The 17172-nt window shown below is 49.4% G+C and overlaps 1 protein-coding gene across 5 annotated transcripts in view; it reads left to right on the top strand.

The window, feature by feature from the left end:
* LOC144608978 (retinaldehyde-binding protein 1-like) overlaps positions 1 to 15049 on the top strand; it is a 51442-nt gene extending 36393 nt beyond the window's left edge. For 4 of the 5 annotated variants that reach the window (XM_078427261.1, XM_078427262.1, XM_078427260.1 and 1 more), the window contains exons 5-8: positions 5216 to 5394; positions 7939 to 8097; positions 11021 to 11131; positions 14878 to 15049. In XM_078427261.1, coding sequence (XP_078283387.1) covers positions 5216 to 5394; positions 7939 to 8097; positions 11021 to 11131; positions 14878 to 15030 — 602 coding nt within the window. In that variant the 3' untranslated portion in view covers positions 15031 to 15049. The remainder of the gene's footprint in view (positions 1 to 5215; positions 5395 to 7938; positions 8098 to 11020; positions 11132 to 14877) is intronic. The other variant, XM_078427265.1, reaches the window with a different exon arrangement.
* Positions 15050 to 17172: the final 2123 nt, after the last annotated feature.

The following is a 17172-nucleotide window of genomic DNA, read 5'->3' as shown; positions in this document are numbered from 1 at the left end:
AACTACACTAATAATCCCCTGTCCCACGCAGGCGATTGTTTAGGCGACTACAGGCGACTAGGCCGTCGCCATGCGGTTGCCGGGGTGTCGCCTGTACGGTCGTGAGGCGTCTCCAAAGAGTCGTAGCGATTTTCTGGTCGCCGCTGGATTTTGAAATGTTTAAAAATTTTAGGGGACTGTTGGGTTTGACGCCAATGATCATAGCTTGACGTCTCCTGACGGGGGCGCTGTCGTAGGTTGTCGCCAGGTGACGTAGGTTGTCACCGGTGCTGACTTTGGTGAATTCCATTGGCGACTATGTGTACAGTTTTGTGTACAGTTGTGTGTACACAAAATGTGTACAGATTGTGTACAGTTTTGGTCTCCTAATTTGAGGAAGGACATTCTTGTAATTGAGGCAGTGCAGCGTAGGTTTTAGATTTTTTTTAGATTTAGAGATACGGCGCGGAAACAGGTCCTTCGGCCCACCGAGTCCGTGCTGCCCAGAGATCCCCGCACATTAACACTATCCTACACACACTAGGGACAATTTTTACATTTACCCAGTCAATTAACCTACATACCTGCACGTCTTTGGAGTGTGGGAGGAAACCGAAGATCTTGAAGAAAACCCACACAGGTCACGGGGAGAACGTACAAACTCCGTACAGACGGCGCCCGTAGTCAGGATCGAACCTGAGTCTCCGGCGCTGCATTCACTGTAAGGCAGCAACTCTACCGCTGCGCCACCGTGCCGCCACGAGGTTCACGAGATTGATCCCTGGGATGGCGGGACTGTCATATGAGGAAAGATTGAAAACACTGGGCTTGTATTCACTGGAGTTTAGAAGGATGAGAGGGGATCTTATAGAAACATATAAAATTATAAAAGGACTGGACAAGCTAGATGCAGGAAAAATGTTCCCAATGTTGGGCGAGTCCAGAACCAGGGGCCACAGTCTTAGAATAAAGGGGAGGCCATTTAAAACTGAGGTGAGAAAAAACATTTTCACCCAGAGAGTTGTGAATCTGTGGAATTCTCTGCCACTGAGGGCAGTGGAAGCCAAATCACTGGATGGATTTAAGAGAGAGTTAGATAGAGCTCTAGGGGCTAGTGGAATCAAGGGATATGGGGAGAAGGCAGGCACGGGTTATTGATTGGGGACGATCAGCCATGATCACCATGAATGGCGGGTGCTGGCTCGAAGGGCCGAATGGCCTCCTCCTGCACCTATTTTCTATGTTTCTATGACTACCTACTTCAACCGGCGACAGGTACCGGCGTCAAAACCAGAGGGCAAAGTGACGTGAATTGTCTTCAGTTGTCGCCGACACGGTCGTACCTTGTCGCGGGTGGACGTGGGTTGACTTTGGTTGTTGTAGGTTGCCGCCTGTGCGGTCGTAGGTTGTCGTAGATGCGGTCATAGCTGGACGTCCTAAGTCGCGACGACTGGGTCGCCGGTTGTCGGTAGGTTGCCGTAGCTTGACGTCGACTAGGTGGTAGGTTGTTGTAGCTTGTCGTAGACATTGTCGTGGGGGGGGGGGGTCCAGTCGCCGGTTTTTCGATGACCTGCTACGACTATGACAGTCGCCGGCAGTCGCCTAAAAAATCGCCTTAGTGGGACAGGCCCTTAAGACATGCAGATTAGTGGTTACATTTGTCGTGTAAATTGCCCCAAATGTGCAGGTAAGGAACAGAATTTAAGGAGAGTTAATGGGGAATGTGGAGAGAATAAAAACAGGATTAATGTCGGATGAATGTAAGTGGGAGCAGATGGTTGGTGCAGACTCGTTGAGCTGGTGGACTTGCTCCCACCCTGTAAGGTCTCTGGCTCGCCCTGACTTCATGAGACCAAGGCATTTAGCCACACAGCTTATGTTGCTGCTCTGCTCCATGAGTTATTATATCATATCATATCATATATATACAGCCGGAAACAGGCCTTTTCGGCCCTCCAAGTCCGTGCCGCCCAGCGATCCCCGTACATTAACACTATCCTACACCCACTAGGGACAATTTTTACATTTACCCAGCCAATTAACCTACATACCTGTACGTCTTTGGAGTGTGGGAGGAAACCGAAGATCTCGGAGAAAACCCACGCAGGTCACGGGGAGAACGTACAAACTCCGTACAGTGCAGCACCCGTAGTCAGGATCGAACCTGAGTCTCCGGCGCTGCATTCGCTGTAAAGCAGCAACTCTACCGCTGCGCTACCGTGCCGCCCTCACGTCTGGCTTCATGCTATCAGCCAGTTTAGTTTAGCTTACATAGCATGGATTCAGGCCCTTCGGCCCACAGAGTCCACGCCGACCATCGATCACCCGCTCACACTAGTTCTATGCTATCCCACGTTCTCATCCACTCCCTGCACACTCAGGGGCTTTCTGCAGAGGCCAATAATACCTACAAAGCCCGCATGTCTTTGGGATGTCTTTGGAGGAAACCGGAGCGCGGAGGAAACGCACGTGGCCACTGGGAGAACTTGCAAACTGCACTCAGCCAGCACCCGGGGTCAGGATTGAACCTGGGGCTCTGACGCTGTGAGGCAGCAGCTCTACCCGCTGCACCACTGTGCCGCCCTCAGTCTCTCCATCCTTTCCCCCCTGATGTTCTGAGGCAGCTTTCTCTGAAATACATCAGTGGCGTTTGGTTCATGTTCTAGACCATAACTACCCTCGGGGGCAGTAGGTCTGCCCTGAATTTACTAATGAGATTTATTTGTGAACAACTACTAGTATTATAATCCCCAACGAGCACTGACATCTTTAGAGGTGCCACGTGGTGCCTCTCCGTCTCTCCCCCACCTTAATCGGCCTAACAGTTTCACTATCGTCCTGCTTAGTTTCATTGTTGTATCCACTCGTATCACCTTCTCCACAGCCAACAATGGACCATTGTGGGCTCCGCCTTCCCTTGATCATCGTTGCTGGCTTTGATTTGTCCTTTTCATACCTTTCATTCTTCTTTGTTCTTTATATGTTTCCATATCTCTAGTTTCCCTCTCCCCAGACTCTCAGTCTGAAGAAGGGTCCCGACCCTATTCCTTTTCTCCAGAGATGCTGCCTAACCCATTGAGTTACTCCAGCATTTTGCGCCTATCTTTGGTGTAAACCAGCATCTGCAGTTCCTTCCTGCACAACGTATACCTGTATATTACTTGACTGTGAAGAAGCTGGCCTACGACTTTGCAAGTCAAATGTGTGGATAAATATTCTAGAAATGCAAATCCAAAGTGTTTATGAATTGCCGAGGAACTTTGGAATGAATTGGATCACATCCAGGCATAAGGTTAGTTTACCTTGGTATCATGCTTGGCACAGACGTCGTGGCCTGAAGGGGTTGCTCCTGTCCTGTACTGTTCTATGTTTGAGGGTTTCTCTAGTTCTGGAACGAAACGTCCAATATGAAATGACAATGTTTAGAGACACAGCACGGAAACTGTCCCTTCCGCCCACCGAGTCCGCGCCGACCAGCGATCCCCACACATTAACACGATCCTACACACACTCGGGACAATTTACATTTATACTAAGCCAATTAACCTACAAACCTGTACGTCTTTGGAGTGTGGGATGAAACCAGAGCACCCGGAGAAAACGCACGCAGATCACAGGGAGAACGTACAAACTCCGTACAGACAGCACCCGTAGTCAGGATCGAACCCGGGTCTCTAGCGCTGTGAGGCAGCAACTCTACCGCTGTGCCACCGATCATTTGAGGTTGGGATCTCTGCAGAGTGACTTGTAAATTAGGCCGCAGCCGTTTAAAATTGTTTGAACTCATATGTCTTTCATAGTTTTGTATACGCCCAGGTATTCGTTCAACTGAAGCGGGTTAAAACGGTGCTGATTAAAGTTGGGTTTGCGATCAATATTAAGCTATCATTTTCAGACGTTAATTTTGTTGAAGATGATCGATGCAAAATGCTGCAGTAACTCAGCAGGTCAGGCAGCATCTCTGGAGAGAAGGAATGGGTGACGTTTCGGGTTGAGACCCTTCTTCGGACTGAGAGTCAGGGGAGAGGAAAACTAGAGATATGAAAAGGCACAAAGAATGAATGGTATGAAAAGGATAAATCAAAGGCAGAAATGACATTTCGGTTCAGAACTCTTCTTCAGACTTCTCGAGTCTGACCCAAAATATCCATCCTGAAGAAGGGTTCCAACATGAAACGTCACCTATTCCTTTTCTCCAGAGATGTTGCCTGGCCCACTGTACCATCTCCAGAGATGTTGCCTGCCTTTAAATACTCCAGCATATTGTGTCGCTCGATTGCAATCATGTATCTTTGGTCTAAACCAGCATCAGCAGTTCATTCCTGTTCAATGAGACATAATTTTCAGACAACCCAACATCGTCCTTTTTTGGATCAGTTATCATTCGATAATGGGACAGCAGAAAAATGTGGGGAGACCATCCTCCAAATAAACCAGCATCTGCAGGTCCTCCCTACACATATTAATTTTGTTGCTTTAAACAAAATAAGAACAATGTACACCTTTCTCCTCTTGTTAGTCCAGGCTGTGGAGAATCCTGGCATTGTCTACTCAGAAGATAGACACAAAATTCTGGAGTAACTCAGCGGCACAAGCAGCATCCGTGGAGAGAAGGACTGGGTGATGTTTCGGGTCGAGACCCTTCTTCACTCGTTCCTTCTCTCCGGGGGGCTGCCTGTCGCGCTCTAGAGAAAAGGAACAGGTGGCATTTCAAGTCGAGACCCTTCCTCAATCTCCTCTCACATGGCAACCCTGGACCCAGTGATCCCTGGACCCAGTGATTGGGGTGAAGTTGTAACACCAAGCACTGACAAGACGTGGCTGCCAAACTGGCGCCAGGCGGAAGAGAGCTCTGCACGAGCCTGCTACCTGCCACTTTTCCGGGGGTTACGTCCGCGCCCAGCTGGCACTAGAGATGTCCACGGGCATCCTGGGGGATTCCCGGGACCGCTGGGCACTGCGGGGGGGTGGAATGTATCCTCAATAATGGACGATCAGCCATGATCACAATGAATGGCGGTGCTGGCTCGAAGTGCCGAATGGCCTCCTCCTGCACCTATTGTCTATGTTTCTATGTAATAAGGATTGGGAAATAGTGATTTCATATTTAGGAATATGTGTTTATTTTGTATTCTGGTGGTGGGGTTTGTTTGTATGTTTGTGGGTATGTTTGTAAATGGTTGATTAACATTATTCTTGGTAAGTATAAAACAGGTGTTTGATGTGTGTACCTCAGGTTATGTGCGTTTCCGTGAGCAGTACCCCGAGCTGTTTGAGAAGCTGACGCTGGAGGCGGTGCGTAGCACCATCGAGGCCGGCTACCCGGGCATCCTGACCGCCCGCGACAAGCACGGTCGCGTGGTCCTGCTCTTCAACATCGAGAACTGGGACTACGAGGAGATCACCTTCGATGAGGTAAGTGACAAGGCGTCCAACACACGCTGGTGCTGGAGTGGCGCAGCGGTAGAGTTGCTGCCTCACGGCGCCAGAGACCCGGGTTCCATCCCGACTACGGGTGCCGCCTGTACAGAGTTTGTACGTTCTCCCCGTGACCTGCGTGGGTTTTATCCGGTTTCCGCCCGTACTCCGAAGACGTACAGGTTTGTAGTTTAATTGTCCCCAGTGTGTGTAGTTTAATTGTCCCCAGTGTGTGTAGGACAGTGTTAATGTGCGGGGGTCGCTGGTCGGCGTGAACTCGGTGGGCCGAAGGGTCCATTTCCGCGCTGTATCGCTAAACTAAACTAAACACTCAGCAGGTCGGGAAGCATCTGAGGAGAGGGAATCAGAGTTACAGATTCAAGTCAGAGACCCTTCATCTTGGACCTGAAACTTTAACTATCATTCTCTCTTCACGGATGCTGCCTAACATGCTTCTAGATTTGAGTTCTGATTCCTGCATGCTTTATACAATACCAGAATACTCCAAAGAATATTTTCAAACAATCGTTCCAATAATTCTCACTGCCTTTCAGCCAACTGAGTCCGCACCAACCATCAGCCGACCTTTCACACTGTTCCAATATTTGTATCCACCTCTCATTTCCCAGTTTTGTCCTGCCCCCACCTCTCTTTTCCAGCTTCCCCTCCCCCCCCCCCCCATTCTCCAATCAGTTGGAAGAAGTGTCCCGACACAAAATATCACCTGTCCATTCTTTCCACAGGTGCTGCCTGACCCGCTGAGTTCCTCCAGCAGTTTCTGTATTGTTGCATAGAACAGTACAGCACAAGAACAGGCCCTTCGGCCCACAATGTCTGTGCAAAACATGATGCCAAGACCATCACTGATCAACCAGCCAGATGACACATGACCCACAGTCATCCATTCCCTGCATTGTGGACTTTATCTTGCATTAAACATTGTTCACGTTGTTCACTTTATCATGGTATCTGTAAACAGTGGACGGCTCGATTGTAATCATGTATTGTCTTTCTGCTGGCAGGTTAGCACGCAACAAAAGCTTTACACTGTACCTCGGTACACGTGACAATAAAACCAACTAAACTATATCCATGCACCTATCCAAAAGTCTTTTAAATGGCACTACCATACCTCAACCACCAGCCCAGCAATATGTTCCAGGCACCCACCGGCATCTGTGGGACTGTTACCCACTGTGTGTGTGTTACCCACTGTGTGTGTTACCCACTGTGTGTGTTACCCACTGTGTGTGTGTTACCCACTCTGTGTGTGTTACCCACTGTGTGTCTATTACCCACTGTGTGTGTTACCCACTGTGTGTGTGTTACCCACTGTGTGTGTGTGTGTTACCCACTGTGTGTGTGTTACCCACTGTGTGTGTGTTACCCACTGTGTGTCTGTTACCCACTGTGTGTGTGTGTGTTACCCACTGTGTGTGTGTTACCCACTGTGTGTCTGTTACCCACTGTGTGTGTGTTATCCACTGTGTGTGTGTTACCCACTGTGTGTGTGTTACCCACTGTGTGTCTGTTACCCACTGTGTGTGTGTTACCCACTGTGTCTATTACCCACTGTGTGTGTGTTACCCACTGTGTGTCTGTTACCCACTGTGTGTGTGTTATCCACTGTGTGTGTTACCCACTGTGTGTCTGTTACCCACTGTGTGTGTGTTATCCACTGTGTGTGTGTGTGTTACCCACTGTGTGTCTATTACCCACTGTGTGTGTTACCCACTGTGTGTGTGTTACCCACTGTGTGTGTGTTACCCACTGTGTGTGTGTTACCCACAGTGTTTGTTACCCATTGTGTGTGTGTTACCCACTGTGTAAATAAACTTGCCCTGCAACTCTTCCTTAATTTTTGTCTCTCTTGTTCGATGTTCAACAGGGTTATGGCAAACAAAAATAGTAATCCCAGCTGATGTTTAGTTTAGTTTAGTTAATTTAGTTTAGTTTAGAGATACAATAGGAAACAGGCCCTTCGGCCCACCGAGTCCGTGCCGATCAGCGATCCCATGCGCTAACACTATCCTACACACACGAGGGACGTGTTACAATTTAATCAAGCCAATTAGCCTACAAACCTGTACGTCTTTAGAGTGTGGGAGGAAACCGGAGATCCCGGAGAAAACCCATGTAGGCCACTGGGAGAACGTACAAACTCCGTACAGACAGCGCCCGCAGTCAGGATCAAACCCAGGTCTCTACCGCAGAGCCATTGTGCTGCCCGTCTTCTTATCCTCCCCATTTGTGCTATAATCTACTGTTCGTGAACCCGGTATAAATTACACAACTCTGCGGACACCACTGCCCAATGAAAAAAAGTGAACGTATCTTGTTAGTTGGCCGTTCGACTGTGGAAGAAGAAACTAGTTGCTCTATTGCATGGGGCGGTCATCGGATCCGGAGTCTTTGTTGATGACTGATATTGGTGCCCTTTGGGACAAGGCTTCAGGCAGCTTTGCTGCAGTTGACAGAAAGAGCTTTCTCCTGAGTCAAAGAATGATTGGGTGTGAGCCGAGACTTTCTGTTTCTCGTTAGATCCTTCGTGCCTATTGCGTGATCCTGGAGAAACTGCTGGAGAATGAGGAGACTCTGATTAACATATTTTGCATCATTGAGAACTTTAAGGGCTTTACCATGCAGCAGGCATCTGGCATCAAGCCCTCCGAGCTGAAGAAAATGGTGGACATGCTTCAGGTGAGTGTCGGGAAGCCGCTGCCAGAAGGGTTCGTGTTGGAAAATCCAAGGAAAGACATGCACTTCTGTCTTTTTTTTCATTTTCTTTTAAGTATGAATTTAAATTATTTTGCTTTGAACAAGGAGAAGGGCATGGTGGTGCAGTGGTAGAGTTACTGCCTTACAGCGCCAGAGACCCGGGTTCGATCCCGCCTAACTCAAGTCAAGTCAATTTTATTTGTATAGCACATTTAAAAACAACCCACGTTGACCAAAGTGCTGTACATCAGTTCAGGTACTAAGAAACGAACATACAATGGCACACAAACATAACAGCACATACATAAACAGTTCACAGCGCCCCCTCAGAGGGCCTCAAACGCTAGGGAGTAGAAATAGGTTTTGAGCCTGGACTTAAAGGAGTCGATGGAGGGGGCAGTTCTGATGGGGAGAGGGATGCTGTTCCACAGTCTAGGAGCTGCAACCGCAAAAGCGCGGTCATCCCTGAGCTTAAGCCTAGACCGCGGGATAGTCAGTAGCCCCAAGTCAGCCGACCTGAGGGACCTGGAGATAGAGTGGTGGGTGAGAAGATTTTTGATATGTGGGGGGAGGGGGGCAAGCCCATTTAGGGCTTTGTATGTGAATAGGAGGAGCTTGAAGTTGATTCTGTACCATACTGGGAGCCAGTGGAGAGAGGCCAGAATCGGGGTGATGTGGTCCCTTTTTCGGGTACCCGTCAGGAGTCTCGCTGCGGCGTTTTGGACCAGTTGCAGGCGGGACAGGGATGATTGGCTGATCCCAGTGTATAGGGAGTTGCAGTAGTCTAGGCGGGAGGAAATGAATGCTTGGATGATTTTTTCAATGTCGTCAAATTGGAGGAATGGTTTGATTTTAGCTGTGGTACGAAGCTGGAAGAAGCTGGCTTTTACCACAGCATTGACTTGCTTGTCAAACTTTAATGCTAAGGGCGCTGTCTGCACGGAGTTTGTACCTGCGTGGGTTTTCTCCAAGATCTTCGGTTTCCTCCCTCACTCCAAAGACGTAGAGGTTTGTAGGTTAATTGGCTCGGTGTAAATGTTAAATTGCCCCTCGTGTGTGTAGGGCAGCGTTAGTGTGCGCGGGGATCGCTGGTCGGCGCGGACTCGGTGGGCCGAAGGTCCTGTTTCCCCGCCTGTATCTCTAAACTAAAGAAGCTTGCTCCGCCCTTGAATGATCCGCGTGTGATCCGGTCTTGACTTCAACACCACCATCACGCTCTCTTCCCGTGTCTTTTGACACCCGTGGATTTCAAAGATCTGTCCACCTCTGCTTTGAATGTATTCTGTGTATCCACCTCCACCGCTCTCTTCAAAATTCAGCCTCTGAGAAGCAGCTGCTCCTCAACTTCATCTTAACTGGGTGACACTTACAATAATGTTCCCCTTTCTAGATACTTTCAGGAAGGGAATCAGCACGGAGGCAAACAGCATGGAAACAGCCCTTCTGCCCAACGCCCCTCCCAGCCCAGATGCCCCATCAAAGCGAGCCCAATATGCCCACATTTGGCCCATATCCCTCTAATCCTTTCCTATCTATTTATGTACCTGTCCAAGTGTCTTTTAAATGCTGTTGTAGTACCTGCCCCATCTACCTACCTCCTCCGGCAGCTTGTTCCATTTATCCCCATTATTTGGAATGTGGGAGGAAACCGGAGCATCCGGGGAAAACTCACACAGTCACAGGGAGAACGTACAAACACCACACAGACAGCACCTGGCATCTGGATCAAACCCGGGTCTCTGGCGCTGTGAGGCAGCAACTCTACCGCTGCGCCACCGTGCCACATTCTCATCCCATTTACCTGCAAATCTCTCCATGTCTTTTTGGTCCAAGTAGCTGTTACTTGCCTTTTAAACGTTGTCGTGGTTTCTGCCTCTATCACCTCCCCTGGTAGCTCATCTCAAATATCCACCACCCTCTGTGTGAAAAACCTTCATCCTCCAATCTCCTTTATATTTCTCCTCTCTAATCCTAAATGTGTACCATCTGGTTATAGACAGCACTGCCTTGGAGAAAAGATTCCATAAACCTCGACAAGGTCATCCCTCAACCTCTTGTTCCACTGGGAATAACCCCATCTCTCCGATCTCCCCTCATAACCACCACCCCCCCATTCCAGGCAACATCCTTATCAACCTCTTCTATCCTCTCTCTGTTGGGCAGTGGTAGCGTTGCTGCTTTACAGTGCCGGAGACCCGGGTTCGATCTTGACTACGGGTGCTGTCTGTACAGAGTTTGAAGAAGGGTCTCGACCCGAAATGTCACCCATTCCTTCTCTCCCGAGATGCTGCCTGACCCGCTGAGATACTCCAGCATTTTGTGTCTACCTTACTTCAAAGGATCTTCCACAACCAATGAAGATGGTTTGATGAGAGGGGATCTTATTGAAACATATAAGATTATTAAGGGGTTGGACACGTTAGAGGCAGGAAACATGTTCCCAATGTTGGGGGAGTCCAGAACCAGGGGCCACAGTTTAAGAATAAGGGGTGGGCCATTTAGAACGGAGATGAGGAAAAACTTTTTCAGTCAGAGAGTTGTAAATCTGTGGAATTCTCTGCCTCAGAAGGCAGTGGAGGCCAATTCTCTGGATGCTTTCAAGAGAGAGCTAGATAGAGCTCTTAAAGATAGGGGGTACGGGGAGAGGGCAGGAACGGTGTACTGATTGTGGATGATCAGCCATGATCACGGTGAATGGCGGCGCTGGCTCGAAGGGCCGAACGGCCTACTCCTGCACCTATTGTCTATCCTGTTTATTCATAAAACCACACCTCAAGTGCTGAGCGATGGGATATTTTGTCTGTCACCATTCGGCAGTTCCTGCGTAAGACACATAAGTACGCACAGCGCAGCCGAGGAAACTCTGGGATTAATTTGACCCTTTCACATTGCTTCCTCTCTCCAGGATTCCTTTCCTGCTCGGTTTAAAGCGGTACACTTCATCAATCAGCCTTGGTACTTCACCACCACGTACAACATGGTCAAACCTTTCTTGAAGGGCAAACTGCTGGAGAGGGTAAGTACGTAACAAGAGGGCATGGCATGGTCCTTTAAACACTTTAGTTTAGAGATACAGTGCAGAAACCGGCCCTGTGGCCCACTGAGTGCGCGCCGACCAGCGATCCCCGCATATGAACACCATCCTGCACAACACCAGGGACAATTTTACACTTATGCATTTATACCAAGCCAATTTACCTACAAACCTGTCGACACAAAATGCTGGAGTAACTCAGCGGGTCAGGCAGCATCTCGGGAGAGAAGGAATGGGTGACGTTTCGGGTCGAGTCCCTTCTTCAGACTGATGGTCGAGAACCTTCTCCATCCCCCACCAGGGTGGTCTTGAAGCCCTCCATTTCTTCCTCGACCGTAGAACCAGCCAATTTCCATTACCAGCTCCACTTACCCACAAACCTGAACTTCTTTGGAGTGTGGGAAGAAACCGAAGCTCTGGGAGAAAACCCACGCAGGTCACGGGGAGAACGTACAAACTCCGTACAGGCAGCGCCCGTAGTCGGGATGGAACCCGGGTCTCTGGCGCTGCGTTCGCTGTAAGGCGGCGGCTCCACCTTTGCGCCACCTTTTGCAACCCATCGCTCGCACGTACATCTCTGTTAAGATTTGCTCCATAATGCTCTGTGCAGAAATACCTTCAGAAATGCCAAATATGTCAGAGCTGTGAATGTACACAGTTCTCAGGTGCGTACTGCAACTGGTTGTGGGCCAAAGGTGTATGTTACATAACGTTAGGCTGAGGGGAGCAGGGTGCAGAGACTGGGAGGTGGGAGGCTGGCCAGGACAACAGTGGCCGGAGCAAGTCCGGAGATAGTAAGAACTGAACGAAAAGAGCCGTCACAGTGGGGCAGCGGGTAGAGCTGCTACCTCACAGCGCCGGAGACCAATCCTGACCGTGGGTGCTGTCCGCGTGGAGTTTGCACGTTCTCCCTGTGACTGCCTGGGTTTTCTTCGGGCGCTCCGGTTTCCTCCCACATCCCAAAGGGTTTGTAGGTTAATTGGCTTCTGTAAATTGCCCCTCGTGTGCAGGGAGTGGATGTGAAAGTGGGACAATGTAAATCTTGGTGGGCTGAAGGGCCTGTTTCCACGCTGTGTCTCTAAACTAAACAGTCACAACAGCAGTTGAGCTGAGACATGTGCAAAGACAAATTGTAGCAGGTGATAGAATTTATCTGATTAGTGATAGATTTAGGTTTAGGTTTATTATTAAAAGGTTTGTTTTGCATGCTATTCAATCAAATCAGATATACTCTCCATAAATATAATCACGTCAAACTCAATACCAATAGGTGCAGCAAAGGGGAAGATACAGAGTGCAGAATATTGATTTCTCTAACTTCAAGTAGCCCTTGCATCCTCTCTCTCCATCCCTCCCCCACCCAAGTCATACCAGCTTCAACGTTGTCTTGTTGTGTTTCATTGTCTGTAACTCATTTTCACCTAGCCCAATGCTAACAATGGCCTGTTTCCTTTATCATCGTCACTTTTTTGTGTATCTTTCATTCATTTGTCCTACATCACCGTCTATATCTCTCGTTTCCCTTCCCCCTCTCAGTCTGGAGAAGGGTCTCGACCCGAAACGTCACTTGTTCTGTTTCTCCAGAGATGCTGCCTGACCCGTTGAGTTACTCCAGCTCTTTGCGTCTGTCCATCTGTCTATTCTATCACCTGCTACAATTTGTCTTTGCACATGTCTCAGCTCAACTGCTGTTGTGACTTGTTCAAGTTTAGTTTAGAGACACAGCATGGAAACAGGCCCTTCAGCCCACCAAGATTCACATTGTCCCACTTTCACATCCACTCCCTGCACACGAGGGGCAATTTACAGAAGCCAATTAACCTACAAGCCCACACGGGAGGAAACCGGAGCGCCCGAAGAAAACCCAGGCAGTCACAGGGAAAACGTGCAAACTCCACACAGACAGTCCCCACGGTCAGGATTGGTCTCTGGCGCTGTGAGTTAGCAGCTCTACCCGCTGCCCCACTGTGATGGCTGATGGAGTTAGAGTTGAGTTTGGAAAGAATTTTGGAGTTGGGACCTGATCTGATTCTGAGACTGGTTGTATTGAGATGGGAGGCGTACCAACTGGTTGTAGTGAGATGCAAGGCATAGCAAGGGAAAGGGGTTGTGCTGAAAGCATTGACTTCAGTAAAGGACATAGAAATAAACATAGACCAGTAGAGCACAGGGGCCAGGACCTTCAACACACAATGTCCGTGCTGAACGTGATGCTAAGGTAAACTGATCTTTTCTGCCTGGACATGATCCACATCCCCCCACCCTCTGCATATTCATGTGCCTAACTAAAACCCAGTCCGAAAAAATGTTCTGATCCAAAACATCACCCATCCAAAAGGCTCTTGAATGCCACTATCGTATCTGCCTCCACCACCATCCCTAGTACCTCGTTCCAGGCACCCACCACCCTTCAAGTAAAAAACTTGCCGCGCACATCTTTAAACTTTGCCCCTCTCACCTCAAAGCCATTCCCTCTCGTCTTTGCCTTTTCCAGTCTGACTAACAATGGCTCTCATAATTTCATACACTTCGATCAGATCTCCCCACAGCCTCCAGAGAAAACTATCCAAGTTTGTCCAACTTCTCCCTGAAGCCGACATCCAATAATCCAGGCAGTCTCTGTGAAGCCGACACATCCTTCATGTCGTGGGACAACCAGAACTACACACAATGATCCAAATGCAACAGAACCTACGTTTTATAAAGCTGCAACATGACTTCCAGACATTTCCACTTGAAGCCCTGAGTGATGAAAGCAATGAATGAGGAGAGGATGTTTCCACTGGTGGGAGAGTCTAGGACCAGAGGCCATAGCCTCAGAATAAAAGGTCGTACCTTTAGAAAGGAGATGAGGAGTAATTTCTTCAGTCAGAGGGCGGTGAATCTGTGGGATTCATTGCCACAGGCAGCTGTGGAGGCCAAGTCATTGGATATTTTTAAGGTGGAGATTGGTAGATTCTTGATTATATTATGGGCGGCACGGTGGCGCAGCGGTAGAGTTGCTGCCTTACAGCGAATGCAGCGCCGGAGACCCGGGTTCGATCCCGACTACGGGTGCTGTCTGTACGGACTTTGTACGTTGTCCCCGTGACCTGAGTGGGTTTTCTCCCAGATCTTCGGTTTCCTCCCACACTCCAAAGACATAGAGGTTTGTAGGTTAATTGGCTTGGTAAATGTAAAACATTGTCCCTCGTGGTATAGGATAGTGTTAGTGTGCGGGGATCGCTGGGCAGCGCGGACCCGGTGGGCCGAAGGGGCCTGTTTCCGCGCTGTATCTCTAAAACTAAACTAAACTAATTAGTACGGGTGTCAGAGGTTATGGGGAGGAGCATGGGGTTAGGAGGGAAAGATAGATCATTCATGATGGAATGGTGGAGTAGACTTGATCGGCCAAATGGCCTCATTTTGCTCCTTTAACATGAACATGAAGATACCATATGCCTTCTTTGTCGCTCGATCTATTTGTGTGGTAGCACCTTAATTATCTGAAAATGATCACCAATGGTAGACACGACACGCTGGAGTAACTCAGCGGGTTAGGCAGCACCTCGGTGGTGACGTTTCGGGTCGAGACCCTTCTTCAGACCCAACCTGAAAGGTCACCCATTCCTTCTCTCCAGAGATGCTGCCTGCCCCGCTGAGTTACTGCAGCATTTTGTGTCTATCTCCGGTGTAAACCAGCATCTGCAGTTCCTTCCTGCTCAATAATCACTGCTCATTTCTTCCAGGTGCACGTGCATGGCGAGGAACTGGAATCGTTTTTTAAGGAGATTGACGTTGATATTCTCCCAGAAGATTTTGGAGGGACGCAGGCGAAATACGACGGCAAAATAATAGCTGACAAAATCTTCGGTACTGAGTCGGAAGATACTGCCCTATAAGCACCACAGATGGCATTGAGAGAAGCCTTAAGGACAGGGGGGGCGGGGGGGGGGGGGGGGGGGGGGGGGAGGTGGGGATGAATTGCAAACCAGTTACCACAGGATTTGGTTTTCAAAAAGCAACAAAAAATAAAGAACCTCAGATGCTGGATATCTATATACTAAATCTTGTTTGTTTGTTTGTTCCTGAACTACAGCCAAAACTGTACAAGATAGTGCGACAATTTTAGGCCCATCTTACTCACCGTCGTCCCGTGGTCGTATATGAAACAAGTTTCATTGAAATCGGAGATATATTTTAAAAGTTATTCACATTTCAAAGTTTTAAAAACCGCGCATGTGCAGTTGGGGCTACGTTGATCTGGTACTTGCGTAAGATGGCCGCCGCATCCGCGCGTGCGCAGAACAAACGCCTACCCGCCTGCGCAGTTGGGGCCCGTTGGGGGGGGGTGGAGGAGGGGAGGGATGGAGAGGGGGCCGGAGGACGAGAGGGAGGGAGGGAGGGGGGTGGAGGGAGGGGGTGGAGAAGGGGGGGGGGGGGAGAGGGGAGGTGGGAGTGCAGGGGAGAGGGGAATGGAGGGGAGAGGGGAGGGGGGAGGAGAGGGTGCTGCACCAAGAGAGGCAACACTAGGCGGGAGGGGGGGGGGGGGTGATGGGGAGAGGGAGAGGGGAGGGGGAGGAAGAAGGAGAGGGAGGGAGGGGTGAGGGGTGAGTTGGGGGAGGGGGGAGGGAGAGGGGGGAGGGGGGGGAGGGAGGGAGGGGTGAGTTGGGGGGAGGGGGAGGGAGAGGAGGGAGGGGGGAGGTGGAGAATGAGGGGGAGAGGGGGGGAGGGGGAAGGAGGGAGGGGGAGGGGAGGAGAGGGAGGTGGGGGGAGGGAGAGGGAGGTGCACCAATGCAGGAGTGGTTTGGGCCTAACAGGTGCACTTGGTCTGGACTGAAATAAAAACAGAACATCCTTTTGGTTTAGTTAAGTTTAGAGATACTGCGCAGAAATAGGCCCTTCGGCCCACCAAGTCCCCACCGACCAGCGATCCCCGCACACTAACACCATCCTACACACTAGGGACAATTTAAATTTATACCGAGCCAATTAGCGTGCAAACCTATACATCTTTGCAGTGTGGGAGGAAACCGGAGCACCCGGAGAAAACCCACGCAGGTCACGGGGAGAGCGCACGCACTCCGTACAGCACCCGTGGTCAGGATTGAACCCGGGTCTCTGGCACTGTAAGGCAGCAATTCTACTGCTGCGCCACCGTGCTGTCCTTTCTGAATGGTTTGTGCAGTGACTGTGGAGAGTGGAACAGAGTTAACATTTCAGGTCAAAGAACTTCCAGCTGTTAACGAGTTGAAAGTTATACACCTGAAATTTTAACTCCATTTCTCCCTCCTGGGATGTTACATGATCCGCAAATATTTTTTTTCAAAACTGTCCTGATAAGGCATTGCACCATACAACACGAGCTGTCCACAATTCTCTGTGTGTCCCTGATTTTATGTCACATTGGAGACACCAATCAGCTCTTGGCTGCTTTATCGTGAAAGTTAAAATCGGCGGAAACACAGGTGTTGCTATGAAGACAACGTGAAAGTGGCGTCACAGGTAGATAGGGCGGTCAAGAGAGATATCGGCACATTGGCCTTCATCAGTCAGAACATTGAGTAGAGAAAATAGGCACAAAAAGCTGGAGTAACTCAGCGGGTCAAGCAGCATCTTTGGAGAATAGGAATAGGTGACGTTTCGGGTTGAGACTCTTCTTCAGGCAGAGTCAGGGGAGAGGGAAACGAGATATATAGAAGGTACATAGAACAGATGAATGAAAGAGGAAGTTGAAAAAAGGAAGGTGATCAAGGAAAGGTGGAGCCCACAATGGTCCATTGTTGGCTGTGGGGTGGATGAAAATGAGTTATACAAACAGTGAAACTCAACAAGATGGCAGAGCACAATGGGTGGGGTGTGGGAGGAACAGTGAGAGAGGGGATGTACATAGCAGTTGGGAGGTCACGTTACAGTTGTATAAGGCATTGGTGAGGCCACATTTAGCGTATTGTGTTCAGTTTTTGGTCACCATGTTACAGGAAAGATGTTGTCAAGCAGGAAAAGGTGCAGAGAAGATTTATGTGGATGTTGCCAGGACTCGA

Source organism: Rhinoraja longicauda, chromosome 33 (genome assembly GCF_053455715.1).
Source record: "Rhinoraja longicauda isolate Sanriku21f chromosome 33, sRhiLon1.1, whole genome shotgun sequence".
NCBI lineage: Eukaryota > Metazoa > Chordata > Chondrichthyes > Rajiformes > Arhynchobatidae > Rhinoraja > Rhinoraja longicauda.
This window is presented reverse-complemented; position numbering and strand designations above follow the sequence as displayed.